Raw genomic sequence first — 14,569 nt, 5'->3', positions numbered from 1 at the left:
GAAAATCCTGGGAGCCTTGAATAATGTGTGGAAGTCGAGAACATTATCTCGGAAAGCAAAAATGGGTATGTTTGAAGGAATAGTGGTTCCAACAATGTTGTATGGTTGCGAGGCGTGGGCTATGGATAGAGTTGTGCGCAGGAGGGTGGATGTGCTGGAAATGAGATGTTTGAGGACAATATGTGGTGTGAGGTGGTTTGATCGAGTAAGTAATTTATGGGTAAGAGAGATGTGTGGAATAAGAAGAGTGTGGTTGAGAGAGCAGAAGTGGGTGTTTTGAAGTGGTTTGGTTACATGGAGAGAATGAGTAAGGAAAGGTTGACAAAGAGGATATGTATGTCAGAGGTGGAGGGAACGAGGAGAAGTGGGAGACCAAATTGGAGGTGGAAAGATGGAGTGAAAAAGATTTTGAGTGATCAGGGCCTGAACATGCAGGAGGGTGAAAGGCGTGCAAGGAATAGAGTGAATTGGAACGATGTGGTGTAGCGAGGTTGACGTGCTGTCAATGGATTGAACCAGGGCATGTGAAGCATCTGGGGTAAACCATGGAAAGTTGTGTGGGGCCTGGATGTGGAAAGGGAGCTGTGGTTTCGGTGCATTATTACATGACAGCTAGAGACTGAGTGAGAACGAATGGGGCCTTTGTTGTCTTTTCCTAGCGCTACCTCGCACACATGAGGGGGGAGGGGGTTGTTATTCCATGTGTGGCGAGGTGGCGATGGGAATGAATAAAGGCTGACTATGAATTATGTACATGTGTATATATGTATATGTCTGTGTGTGTATATAAATGTTTACGTTGAGATGTATAAGTATGTATATTTGCGTGTGTGGACGTGTATGTATATAAATGTGTATGTGGGTGGGTTGGGCCATTCTTTCGTCTGTTTCCTTGCACTACCTGGCTAACGTGGGAGACAGCGACAAAGCAAAATAAAATATAAATAAGATGAAATGATGTATATATATGTGCGTGTGTGGATGTTTATGTATATACATGCATATGTGGGTAGGTAGGGCCATTCCTCATCTGTTCCCTTGCGCTACCTTGCCAGTGTGGGAGATGGCTGTTAAGTATAATAAAAATTGAAAATAAATAGGTGATACTTTATTTTTAACACAATTGGTAGTTTTCAGAATAATTTTGGGCCAGTAGAAGTTGGTAGATTGAAGTTAAATTTTTTTTGTGCAGATTTAAATGTTGTTGTATGGAAGGTTATTTACATATGAAATGGATTGTGCATTTCTCCCCCCTCCCTCTCTCTGTATTTGCCTCTAAGACTTTTCATTTTCCAATTTTATTTTTTGTTTCACAGGTGTGCCTAACATAACTCACAAAAGTGGACTGCAGTTGTCTGGAAAATCTGAATACACAAAGGAGGAATTAGATGTGTTGAAAAGAACTTCCAACATCAATGGAAGGGATTATGTTCCATTCCTGGCTATTGATCTTAAGGAGAAGTTTGCCTTTACTTTACCCTTCTCTGATAAGGATGGTATACTTCCACTGGCACCAAAACAGAAAAAAAACTTTGCCCAATGGGCTCGTCCTGAAGATATATCTAGTGATCCAAAAATGATTGAAGTAGTGGATTATTATAGTATTAAGCAAACATGTGTATCTGATTGTTCCTTTGTGGCATCTGTTGCTATAAGTGCTCTCTATGAAAAAAGGTTTAAGAAGAGACTCATCACAGACATAATATATCCAAAAAACCGCAGTGGTGATCCAGTTTACAATCCTTGTGGGAAATATATGATTAAGCTTCATATTAATGGAATTCCAAGGAAGGTTATCATTGATGACAGACTACCTGTGGGTCATCATGGTGAACTTTTGTGTTCATATTCCACCAACAAAAATGAATTTTGGATTTCTCTTATTGAGAAGTCTTACCTTAAGGTCATGGGTGGGTATGACTTTCCTGGATCCAACAGTAATATTGATCTTTATGCTTTGACTGGCTGGATCCCAGAGCGTGTATCTATTAAGGATAAGGAATTCAACAAGGATGCAACATTTCGTAAGATACATGACCGCTTCCACAAGGGTGATGTATTGGTCACTGTAGCCACTGGAGAGATGAGTGATAATGAAGCAGATCGAGCTGGACTTGTACCTACTCATGCATATGCAATGCTTGATATTAAGGAAGTTAAGGTAAGTTATAATTCGTTTTCTGTAGAAGGATAGAGAATATCTATGTGTTTAGATTTTTGTTGGCAGGAACACTTTAAATTTGGTGCTGCAGTTTATACTTTTTTACAGCAGAACAGGAATTAAGGATATGAAGAAAGCAATAATCATATCAGTCTTTCTGTCTGTTTATCTCTCTGTCTGTTTAGTTGTCATTATGTCTGTGTATCTATCTGTGTCTGTCTGTTCATCTTTATTATTATTGTGATTATTATTATATTTGATCGCGTTTCCCACATGAGCAAGGTAGTGCCAGGAAACAGACAAAGAATAGCCCATCCGCTCATATACGCATATATATATATACATAAACCCCCATACACGCATATATACACATACATATATATACACACACATACACAGACATATACATATATACACATTGGAAAGGATCACGATTTTGCGCATGATCAAGTATATTTCTATGAGTCCACGGGGAAAAATGAAACACGCTAAGTTCCCAAGTGCACTTTCGTGTAATAATCACATCATCAGGGGAGATACAAGAAAGAAATGTAAGTCAGCTGATATACAATGAAGAGACGTAGCTAGGACTCCATTTGGTAAACACGTGATTGTCATCTCCCCTGATGTGATTATTACACGAAAGTGCACTTGGTAACTTATCATGTTTCATTTTTCCCCGTGGACTCATAGAAATATATACACGTGTACATATTTGTACTTGCTTAAACAGACAAAAAAGGCCACCTTCGTTCACACTCAGTCTCTGTCTGTCGTAAGTAATGCACTGAAACCACAGCTCCCTTTCTACATCCAGGCCCTACAGACCTTTCCATGGTTTACCCCAGATGTTTATCAATCTATTCATATATTATAATTAATCCCACTTTAATGGAGTGGATTAAGTATATGCAACCTCATCAAGCTCACTCCCACACATCTTGAACCTATACCAAGTTGTATCAAGTGTGTTATAGTAAAACATGGACTTCTTAATATTTCAGTTTACACAATAATTTGATTCATATGTTGAGATCAGAGTCTCAGTTCATACCATACATAGAAAGTTCCTTAATTTATAAAGACAAAAGTCTCCAGCCATACCACTTCCATGCACAAAATGCATCCATTGCATGCGATCTTCGGTTACTTATAAGTGTCATTTGAAATATTCTTAGCCATTCCCAAATCTTTCAGTACATCTGTCTCATTTGTCTGAAGTCTACCTCTCCTTCATATACTTTCTCCTATACTGCTATACTGTCCTGAAAGGCCTTCATTCATGTACCATTGTGTTGACTTCTTCACACCATTTGACCTCACGCCTCCATTCTTCACTTTGTTTAATGATCCTAATACTTTACTATGTCAGTTTCACATATATGTTAATGATGTTAATTATAGGCTGGTTTTTAAGCTCTAGAAATTTGCAAACAAAACTAAACTAGGAAATAAATCTTCAACAGAAAATGAATGTCTGCATTTTCAGACACTCATACACTTGTTGATTGACCAGGCTAGCAGGTGACAAATAGATTTTGATACTAATAAGTGTAAAGTTTTACATATCTGCAGTAAATATAAAAAGGCAAGCACTGTATATTTTTTCTCATGAACTACAAAAGGTGTATGAGGGAAAAGCCTTGTGTATAATAATCTCTGGCGATATAGGTAGGGCTCTCAAATTTAAGTTCCATAGAAATTGTCCTCTCTACAAGTCACTGGTATGTCCCCAGTTTGAATATTTTGTGTTCACTTTTGGTCACATCACTTGAGAAATAAACACCGATAGAATGGAGAGAGTGCAGAGATGAGCTAACAAGATGATTCCTAGACTGAGAGACAAAATTTATGAGAATCAACAAAATGACTTAAATCTATTTAGCTTAGATTTTGATCCAGTACAGATACTCAGAATTATCAAAGGCTTCAATAATCTGTATCTAACAAGCTACTTATGGATAGATTTGTGTGATGTAACTAATAGTAATGGGCTAAAATGTTTTACCTTGAAAGAGGTGGTCTTTTTTTTTCAACATTATCATTAATATATGGAATGATTATTAATCAGAGTGATTGAAAGTGATAACACACATACATGTTAGAATAGACTTAATAGATATTTTGCATCACATCCATGATTGACATTATTTGCACCTTAATTACATGAAAAGTTTATCTCAATTTTTTCTTTGAAATATCCATGTCTTTCTCCTAACACACAGATCTATGAGTTTCTGCTTAAACCTCTACAAACAGCTGTGAAAGAACCAAGTGGTCTGTTGCTCTTTGAATTCCTTTTTATTTCTTTGAATTCCTTTTTATTCCTTTGTATGTCTCCCAGAGGGAGACGTACACTCTACATCACCATCCTTGCTCCATCACCACCTTTACATCACCAGGCTTTACACTAATGGTGGAAATAGAACATGAGCATCTTTAGGGTTTTATTATGACTGCAGTTCATTTCCTATTTTTTTTGCAGGGAAAACGGTTGTTAATGTTGAAGAACCCTTGGTCTCATCTACGATGGAAAGGAAATTACTCTGAAATGGATCGAGAGCATTGGACTCCAGAGATGTGTAAACTTCTTAACTACGATCCCAAGAGTGCCCAAACCTTTGACAATGGTGTCTTTTGGATTGATTTTGATAGCTTATGCCATTTCTATGATGTTATCTACATGAACTGGAACCCTAAACTGTTCTCGCACACATATTGCACTCACGAGTTAGTATATATTGTTTACATTTGGTTAGCGTGCTTCTAGAAATTTTAGGAAATGCCATTGTGTTTTGATTTTTTTGCATCATTTGAAATTTTGTGAATGGTTCAGTTTTTATTGGAAAGCATCATGAACTTATAACAGAAAGATGCTTCTTTTGACAAAATCCAATAACTTGCATCAGTCTTTGATGTGGCAGTACAAGGTAGAATCAGGACTAGAAAATGTAATGATTTTTAAAACTGACCAGTTCTTTTAAAATCTGAAGGGACACTGGAATCTAAATGAGAAAAATTTCAGGAAGGATGTGAAGAAACTTTTCTTCAGCAACATTACTATAAGTATGTGGAACAAGATATACAAAGATGGAGTGATTGCTGACAGCATTAAAATTCAAGGCTATATGATAGAAATATGATACAGCCTTCCAATTTTAAAGCTCTATCAGTATATGCGCAAATAGGTATTCACACCTTTTGGGGCCCATGGTCATAAAAAGAGTGGATGTGGGAGTAACATGGAAACATGTATTTTCAGCCAAAGATTTTAGTCATTTATGTCACTACATCTCTCATTTTGCTTACATTGGAGACAAAATAGTAGCTTTTTTTTTATGAAAATTGTATCTTTTTTCAGTCATATATCAATGACTTATAGATATGAAGAATTTGAATTTTCTCTCGTGTAAAATCTTGATGTTTCCTCTTGATGACAATGATATAGTTAAGTTATGTCATAGCCCTTTTACTTTTACAAGTTCGCCTTCCGTACCATGGCAAGGTAGCATTAGGAACTGAGCTATAAAGGAAAGCTCTGTGTTTTGCCTCTTCTTCTGTTGCTACGTCTAGAAAGTAATTATATTGTAAGGAAAGATTTTCAGGTTCCCACTCTTACCCCTTTGGTCATCTTTTACAATGTGCTGGGAGTACGTGGTTACTATTCTTTCTCCCCTATCCTTTGAGCTTGTTTGATATTTTCCTCTAGGCTTGTTGAATATTTACTAGATCATTCAGTCAAATTTATATTTTTTAATACTATAAGCTGGCTAAATCAGTTGGTCCTAGTCCAGATGTTAAAGTTAGTGGTATATTCAGGTTCATTATACTTATACACATTTTTGCTGTGACATATTTGCTAATTTTCATCCATAAAACTACAAAGTTCAAATATAAGATGCATTAGCTTTGAAAGAGATACCTTATTAATTTTTGTTTGTGATGCATGATATATCTCATACCTGCCAGTGATGCAGAACAAAACATTATAAAATGGCATGCATTTTTCTTCCTTTCAGAACCTGGAATGCTGGTGTTGGCCCAGTACGAGACCTATACAATATTGGGGAAAACCCACAGTACTCACTAGAGATACAGAGTCCAGGGACCACAGCAGTGTGGATCCTTCTCACTAGGCATATAACGGAAATAGAAGATTTTCGCAATAACAAAGAGTACATCACCCTCCTAGTATACAAGACTGGAGGGAAAAAGGTCTTCTATCCATGTGAGTCAAATTATCTTTCATTTTCTTTTTACTTTATATGTCTTTAACTTTGTGTTCAGTTATGTGACCCATGAATACTATGAAGTAACTTTATGAGCAAAGTAACATTGCCTCCAAATTGTGTCTGTATTATATATGCTTTTACTCACGTTCAAGGCAATTGAATCATTCAGAGTCTTTCAGTAAAATTTTTTGTTCATCTATACCCGCCATTTCTCGCACAAGCGAGGTAGCATCAAGAACAGATGACAGTCTTAGAGGGAAAATTCCTCACTTGGCTCTTTGCACTGTTCATTGGAAAGTTATACAGAAGGGAAGATTTCCAGTCACTCACTCATGCCCCTCTTAGTCGCCTTTTACGGCATGCTGGGAATATATAGGCAGTATTCTTTCTCCCCTATCCCCAGGGATAACAGACATTTCAAGTCTAAATGTGAAAATACAAAGGCTATGTATTAGTTACCTATATCCAATACACTACTTTCCGCTATACAGATAAAGGATAGCCAATGCAAAAATTCCTATTAACTCTAGCCCCCCTACCAACATCAAGGCCTTACAGACCTTTCTGCGGTTTCTCTTGATATTTTAAATACCTTTTTATGCTGAAAGCATTGCTTCAAACATTTGCTGTAAAATTTTTCCGGTTGGCTCAGCTGTTTTCTCGTGAAACATGGAATTTTCTTATACTAAAAAAGGAGAATTGATAAAGAATAAGGCATATTCTCAACATATATTCATAAAGGGAATATATAAGTGTCAAGAACAGGAATAAGTTAGAAATAATGACTGCCAGACACATGGGAGTCACTATTGCCGCTGCCAGATGGACGCTTTGATAAGTGTCCTTCCACCTTATTGTTTGTACAGTAACTGCCTGGTGTAGTGTCAGATGATGAATAATTATTGCCAATGTTATATGGTATTGTTAAATGACTCAAGGCCACTACAGGACATCTGAAATGAGGCAGAAAACATAAGCACATATGCTTGTATATGACTTTGGTATCATGTGTACATGTATAGGAGTGAAAGTGTAAAGAAAGATGCTTATTTTGTATATGTGCAGAGTAGCAAAAGCCAATCATATTGGAAACAATATTCTGATATTGTGACCCATTATGTCATCGTGAATGCCATCCATTACCACTTGAAGTGATTATCAGTTTGTGTGTGAGCACCATTCATTTATTCTTGATATGTCCATTAGCAGAGCTAAAACAGGTGTATTTGTTGTTTATTTGTAATTTGCTGATATTTTAATTTTCTCTTTTTTGTTGTGCATGATTAGTCGACCCAGCTCCATACATTGATGGTGTGCGCATCAACAGCCCTCACTATTTGTGCAAAATGGTTCTGAAGGATGCTGGGACACATAAGTTTACACTGGTTGTGTCTCAGTATGAAAAACACTTAACCATCCACTACTCCTTGCGGATTTATTCAACTTGCCCATTTTCTTTACACAAGATCAAGAATTACTGCAAGCACAAGCATGAGGTAAGACAATGCAAGACTGTCCATTTCTACCATGTCATTTTGCTCACGTTTCGGTGAAAGGCACAGTCTGACAAACCAAATTCACATTTCAAGCCTTAAACCCACGACAACATAACTCAACAGAATGCATATGTCAAATATTTACCTTAAGAAATAATAAAGCATGAAAAGAATGACAATTCTTTCATCAGGGTTATGCAAAAGGAAGAACAGGATGATTATGAGCATATAGTAATTTTCTAGGTAGTGTAAGTGGAAAGATGGAATGAAAAAGATTTTGAGTGATTGGGGCCTGAACATGCAGGAGGGTGAAAGGCGTACAAGGAATAGAATGAATTGGAACAATGTGGTATACCGGGGTCGACGTGCTGTCAATGGATTGAACCAGGGCATGTGAAGCGTCTGGGGTAAACCATGGAAAGTTCTATGGGGCCTGGATGTGGAAAGGGAGCTGTGGTTTCAGTGCATTATTACATGACAGCTAGAGACTGAGTGTGAACGAATGGGGCCTTTGTTGTCTTTTCCTAGCGCTACCTCGCACACATGAGGGGGGAGGGGGTTGTTATTCCATGTGTGGCGAGGTGGCGATGGGAATAAATAAAGGCAGACTGTGAATTATGTACATGTGTATATATGTATATGTCTGTGTGTATATATATATGTGTACATTGAGATGTATAGGTATGTATATTTGCGTGTGTGGACGTGTATGCATATACACGTGTATGGAAAGGATCACAATTTTGCACGTGATCAAGATATTCCTTTGAGTCCACAGGGAAAATGAAACACGAAAAGTTCCCAGGTGCACTTTCGTGTAATAATCACATCATCAGGGGAGACACAAGAGAGGAATATAACAGTCAGTTGATATACATCGAAGAGACGAAGCTAGGACGCCATTTGGTAAACATGTGATTGTCCAAAACATGTATGTTTTGGACAATCACATGTTTACCAAATGGCGTCCTAGCTTCGTCTCTTCGATGTATATCAACTGACTGTTATATTCCTCTCTTGTGTCTCCCCTGATGATGTGATTATTACACGAAAGTGCACTTGGGAACTTTTCGTGTTTCATTTTCCCCGTGGACTCATAGGAATACATGTGATGTGGGTGGGTTGGGCCATTCTTTCGTCTGTTTCCTTGCGCTACCTCGCTAATGCAGGAGACAGCGACAAAGCAAAGCAAAATAGTAAGTTACTTATTCCAGATCATTGAGTGGAGTGTAATATTGCCTGAAAACTTTCTTGGTCCAGGAGGGAAATAATTACCTCTGTGTGCATATATGCAAATACATATGGGTATGCATGTGTTTGATTACTAATTCTCAATTATGGGAAAGTAGTTTCATGCATGTTTATTTTTATATGTGTATCTGTTTGTTTGTGTATGAAAGGCTGTCTTTTTAGTATTCTTTTGTATTATACCTTTACAAAAGTGAGGGTGCTCAATCCACCATGCCATTGGAATATAGTTCCATTTCTTTTTCAAGTTTCACAGCCAGTTGTGTTCCTTGGTTTTGAACTCTGCTTATTGTGTTACAACAACTTATTTTGCAGATCACTGGAAGATGGAGTGGAGAGACAGCAGGTGGTTGCCCCAACCATCCAGCCACATACAAGAACAATCCAATGTACCAGTTTAGGATTGACAGTGAATTACAGTGCCTGAGAATTGAACTAAAAGCTCCTAAGGATATTCAGGTATTAGTCTACATTTTGAAAAGGTCTCCTCTGGGTGACTGTAATAAAAGTATGAAAAGTGGTTAATAATATAGTTCTGAAGAAAAAAAGTCTCCTCTGGGTGACTGTAATAAAAGTATGAAAAGTGGTTAATAATATAGTTCTGAAGAAAAAAACATAGAAGCCACATTCAAGCTGCTTCATGAGGCTTGCTGGAAATTTTGCATCTTTTCCCAGTGTTTGCCACTGAAACTTTGGTCAGGAACTCTTGAGTGGTTAGTGGAGGCTGTAGGCAAAGGTAAGAGAATTCTTAAAAGGTAGATATGGAATTACTGTGTGTTGAAGATCAGATATTTGGAGATAAATATTTAGAATAATGAAAGTAGGGCATGTGAAGCTTCTGGGGTAAACCATGGAAAGTTCTGTGGGGCCTGGATGTGGAAAGGGAGCTGTGGTTTCCGTGCATTATTACATGACAGCTAGAGACTGAGTGTGAACGAATGGGGCCTTTGTTGTCTTTTCCTAGCGCTATCTCGCACACATGAGGGGGGAGGGGGCTGTTATTCTATGTGTGGCGAGGTGGCAATGGGAATAAATAAAGGCAGACAGTATGAATTATGTACATGTGTATATATGTATATGTCTGTGTGTGTATATATATGTGTACATTGAGATGTATAGGTGTGTATATTTGCGTGTGTGGACGTGTATGTATATACATGTGTACGTGGGTGGGTTGGGCCATTCTTTCGTCTGTTTCCTTGCGCTACCTCGCTAACGCGGGAGACAGCGACAAAGCAAAATAAATAAAAATAAAAAGAAATGAAAGTAGTAAAATAAAAGATGGATTGCTGAAATAAGACAGGGGTATGAAGAAAATAGATATTAAGAAAAGTGTACTTGTTGTCAGTAATTGGTAGATACAAGGGACATAGTGGATGAAAGATTGTGCAGATATGTATATTAGTGTTCAGGATCATGCTTTATAGAAGAGAAACATATCTGTCCCTAAATAATCAATGAGCAAGAAAACAGTTGCCAACCCATGCTGCTGCTCCTAAAATCGGCCTAAGGTAATTTAATTACTGTTAAGTAGTTTGACAAGTTTCAATCCTGTCATAGGTTATAGGCTTATGTAACTGTGTTTTATATACTTTAGTCTTTATCATCCATTTCCATTTTTTGTTTATGCTAATTTTGTGTATTGAATCATCTTTTCAGATTGGCTTTGAGATTGTGTGTGTTGAAGCAAAAAACACGCAGGCAAGTGGATACTTCAGCAAAAAGCAATCTGGGGCATACAGGTAAATTTGAAGTCATGGAAGAGGTCAACTCTAGCAGAGTTTCCAGAGGCTCCTACCTAATGTTCCTTCCAACTATTTCCACCTATCTACCTAATGTTCTTGCCCAAGTTCCAACCTACTACTTATAACTAATACTCTTGCCTAATGTTCTTGCATACTACTGTTACCTAATATTTCTATACAAAACAACAGTAACACTTGAAAATCACCACGTGCATTCCCTGACTTCCACATACCTAACTACAAGGCAGAGAGAGTCACCTCTAACTTCATCTCCAGCATCTCCATCACTCTACCTTCAACATCGCAACTTAACCACCAATATCATTAACAATAACTTCAACACCAACATAACCTATAATTGTATCGTTCTCACCTATGAGGTATGTTTTGACCACTGACATAGCAGCTGCTCCATAATAGGGTTGTCTACAATGTCCATTATAAATGAAAGATAAATACCACCATAATCCTACAAAATCACTACAAACACGGGAGAAGGTGGGTACACTTTCACTTGCTCAGGCACACACAACAACTGCTTGAATGCAAAGGCCAGAGTTTAATGCAGACCTGACAGTGAGTACTTTGCCTACTCATCCTCTCCATACAAATCACATGCTAAATGAACCAAGAGTCACACAGAAAGACTGATTTTCAATGAACTTTCAAGAAAAATGACACTAAATGCATCATTGGTACACAAGTATGTTTTAAATGGTATATGCTACCACACTGGAATGCAAGTATTCTGTGTGCAAGATGAATGGTGGAGGATAAGTGGGTTGGGTGAGCCCCATGAGTAGATTCTGCGATAGAACTTATCCCTAATTATGAATGAAATACAAGGAAGTTTAAGGGATATGTACAGACAAGTAAACTAACATAATATATATGGCCATGGCATAGCACAGAAGATAGTGGAGATTTCTTGGAGGTGGTGGAGGGAAGGTGGAGGAATGGGGAACGCACAGCTTGGAGGAAGCCTCCTGACACAAAAATACACATCTATACATATATATATACATCTGCATGTTTACATATTTACATTTATTACATCTCGTACACAACAGAATTGCTTTCAGAGAATGGTAAACTATGAATGAAGTACTTGTGATTAAGGCAACACTTAGCAAGCCCCGAACATGAAGCTTCTTGTAATGTACCTTTTTGTACTGTATGAATTTTTACTGTCATGGTGCCCCATCTCTTGAACATTCTCTTCTGTCATATAACTCTTAAATGTATGCTGTCTGCTTTTACTGGTGATTCTTGGCATATGCCACATATAAGCCATCACATTATGGTTCTTAGTGTAGTGTGTAAGGTTTGAGTATCTCATGTCATCTGTATTTAACTCTCAGTATTTGTACATCTCCTTTTCATTTTACAGTTCTCCTCATGCCTTCAACCACATGACATAGCTATCCATTACCAACCAATCTTACAATATTAAAGTCTTCCGTATATTTTTACCATTGATTTCTTTACACTTCATCATTGCCACATCTTCATCACTTGCTCTGTTTACTGGATATTTCTGTTGGTATTGCAGTAATAAAATACTACATTCTGCTTTCTTTCTTGCACTTCTCTGTTGATTTCATTAGTCTATGGGTCTTTCCTTTTGATCCTCATCATTCATTCTGTTTACAGGACGTCTTTATAGACTCCATCTAAATGTTGATGTTCTTCAAAAAGGAAAGAATGAATGAATTGTAACCACATGTCACATGAGGTGGTTTGGTTTGGCTGTAGGGGAGGTGAATGGTGGCCAATTTATGTTCTTACATGTCATCAGAATGCATGCTTAACTATAGAGTCGGTTATTTAGTCATCTTGAATTATTCTTACAGTCGTACATGTGCTGTCTTTTATCTATACAAAGTAGTACTATAATTCTTGTCAGTTTAGATTTATTGGCTGGTGAAAATTGACTTTAGTTTGGAGTTATCAGGGAATTTTATAGTTTCTCCACAGGAACTCTCTGTGTTTTTGTGTCTATATCCACTGCTTCGTCTCTGATAGTGTTTAGAATTGTCTTGGCTACCCTTTATCTGCAGATTGCCATTATCCCTGATTTTCCACAAATACTTTCTTAAATCATAGATTAACTGTGGTTTTTGTTCATAATTCTGATTGGCTGTAAAGCCAGTTGGGAAATGAGGGTTATTCCAATTTATATGAATTCTCAGTATACCAACATTTCTTCTCTCAGTGCATGACGCATTCTCTGCTTCAATTTTCATGTTATTGTTATTTTTTGTCATTGCTCATGTGTACTAATTTCACTTTTTCAAACAATTATTGTAACTTCATTCACGTGTTACTAATTTCACTTTTTCAAACAATTATTGTAACTTCATTTTCATATACATGAGGCAAGGTAAGCACATTTATACATATATCATTAAATTAAAATCTTTATTTATTATTGTCATCATTTACGCAATTGTTGCATTGGGTTTGATTTCTCATGTGCTGAATTCAGGTGTTAATTATGTTTGGAAAGTGTGACCATTTAAATCAGATAATTTGTATTCCAAATAAAAATAGTCGACTATGTACTCAGTAGGGATAGATTGATCTTGGGAAATGTCTTTGCTGCTGCCTCATATTTGTCTGTGTAAAGAGAAGTTATACAACTCTCTGTGAATACAGATTTAGGAGTAACATTTTACTATATTACAATATTTCTTTTAAATTGCAGGTCTGGCTTTGTAGTCCTGGAGATGTTTGACGTTGTTGCTGGTGTTTACAACATCATCCCAAGTACATTTTACCCTAACACTGAAGCACCATATTTTCTTAATCTGTTCTCCTCGGCTTCTGTCAAGTTCAACAAACTCAAGTAACTGTCCTGAAGGAGAGAGAGTAAAAAGTGGAGAAAACAGGATGAATGATTATTCAAGTTTTAGTTCACAGGGTGTGAAAGTTTATCATTCTGTAGGTTGTATTTAAGGACATGAATAAGGAATTGATGAATGGATATATAGCATTTTTTGTATATTCTATCAAAATGTTCCTAAGGTAAGAAACTTGGAATACCATAAGTATATAAATTGTTGATTGTTCTGAGAAGGTTCCTTTGCCATCATTGATTTTGTAATTTGTTGAAAAGTAGTTTTATAGAATGAAACATATGCTGTTTGTGCTGAGCGCTATCAATGGACTGAACAGGGGCATGTGAAATGTCCAGGATAAACCAAGGAAAGGTCTGTGGGGCCTGGATGTGGATAGGGAGCTGTGGTTTCTGTGCATTACACAAGACAGCTAGAGAATGAGTGTGAGTGGATGTGGCCTTTTTTGGTCTGTTTTCTGGCACTACCTCGCTGACACAGGGTGGCGATGCTGTTTCCTGTGGGGCAGGGTGGTAGGGGAATAGATGAGGGCAAGCACGTATGAATATGTACATGTGTATATATATGTATGTATATATGTATGTGCATGAATGGTTAGGTCTGGCTCTAACACGGGAAATGGCTATCAAGTATAATAAATAATTGCTCCCAGCAGTGTGTGTGGATATGACCAAGAAGAGAAAGGAGAAGAAATAGGTAGGATGTTAGAGGAAAGAAACCTAGATGTTTTCTGGCTCCGAGTGAAAAAAAAAACTCATGGGTCAAGGAAAGAATGATTTGGAAATGTCTTGGGGTGAAAGGACGAGCTAAGGAAGGAGTGGTGGGAGTG

General features: G+C 37.3%; 1 protein-coding gene across 3 annotated transcripts in view; it reads left to right on the top strand.

Moving 5' to 3' along the window:
- Nucleotides 1-14,569, top strand: part of LOC139747376 (calpain-7-like) — a 53,785-nt gene extending 39,216 nt beyond the window's left edge. For 2 of the 3 annotated variants that reach the window (XM_071659626.1, XM_071659627.1), the window contains exons 7-13: nucleotides 1,317-2,161; nucleotides 4,647-4,891; nucleotides 6,181-6,389; nucleotides 7,681-7,889; nucleotides 9,453-9,596; nucleotides 10,797-10,879; nucleotides 13,590-13,877. In XM_071659626.1, coding sequence (XP_071515727.1) covers nucleotides 1,317-2,161; nucleotides 4,647-4,891; nucleotides 6,181-6,389; nucleotides 7,681-7,889; nucleotides 9,453-9,596; nucleotides 10,797-10,879; nucleotides 13,590-13,734 — 1,880 coding nt within the window. In that variant the 3' untranslated portion in view covers nucleotides 13,735-13,877. Of the gene's footprint in view, nucleotides 1-1,316; nucleotides 2,162-4,646; nucleotides 4,892-6,180; nucleotides 6,390-7,680; nucleotides 7,890-9,452; nucleotides 9,597-10,796; nucleotides 10,880-13,589 lie in introns of all 3 variants that reach the window. The other variant, XM_071659625.1, reaches the window with a different exon arrangement.

This window comes from Panulirus ornatus, chromosome 68 (genome assembly GCF_036320965.1).
Source record: "Panulirus ornatus isolate Po-2019 chromosome 68, ASM3632096v1, whole genome shotgun sequence".
NCBI lineage: Eukaryota > Metazoa > Arthropoda > Malacostraca > Decapoda > Palinuridae > Panulirus > Panulirus ornatus.
This window is presented reverse-complemented; position numbering and strand designations above follow the sequence as displayed.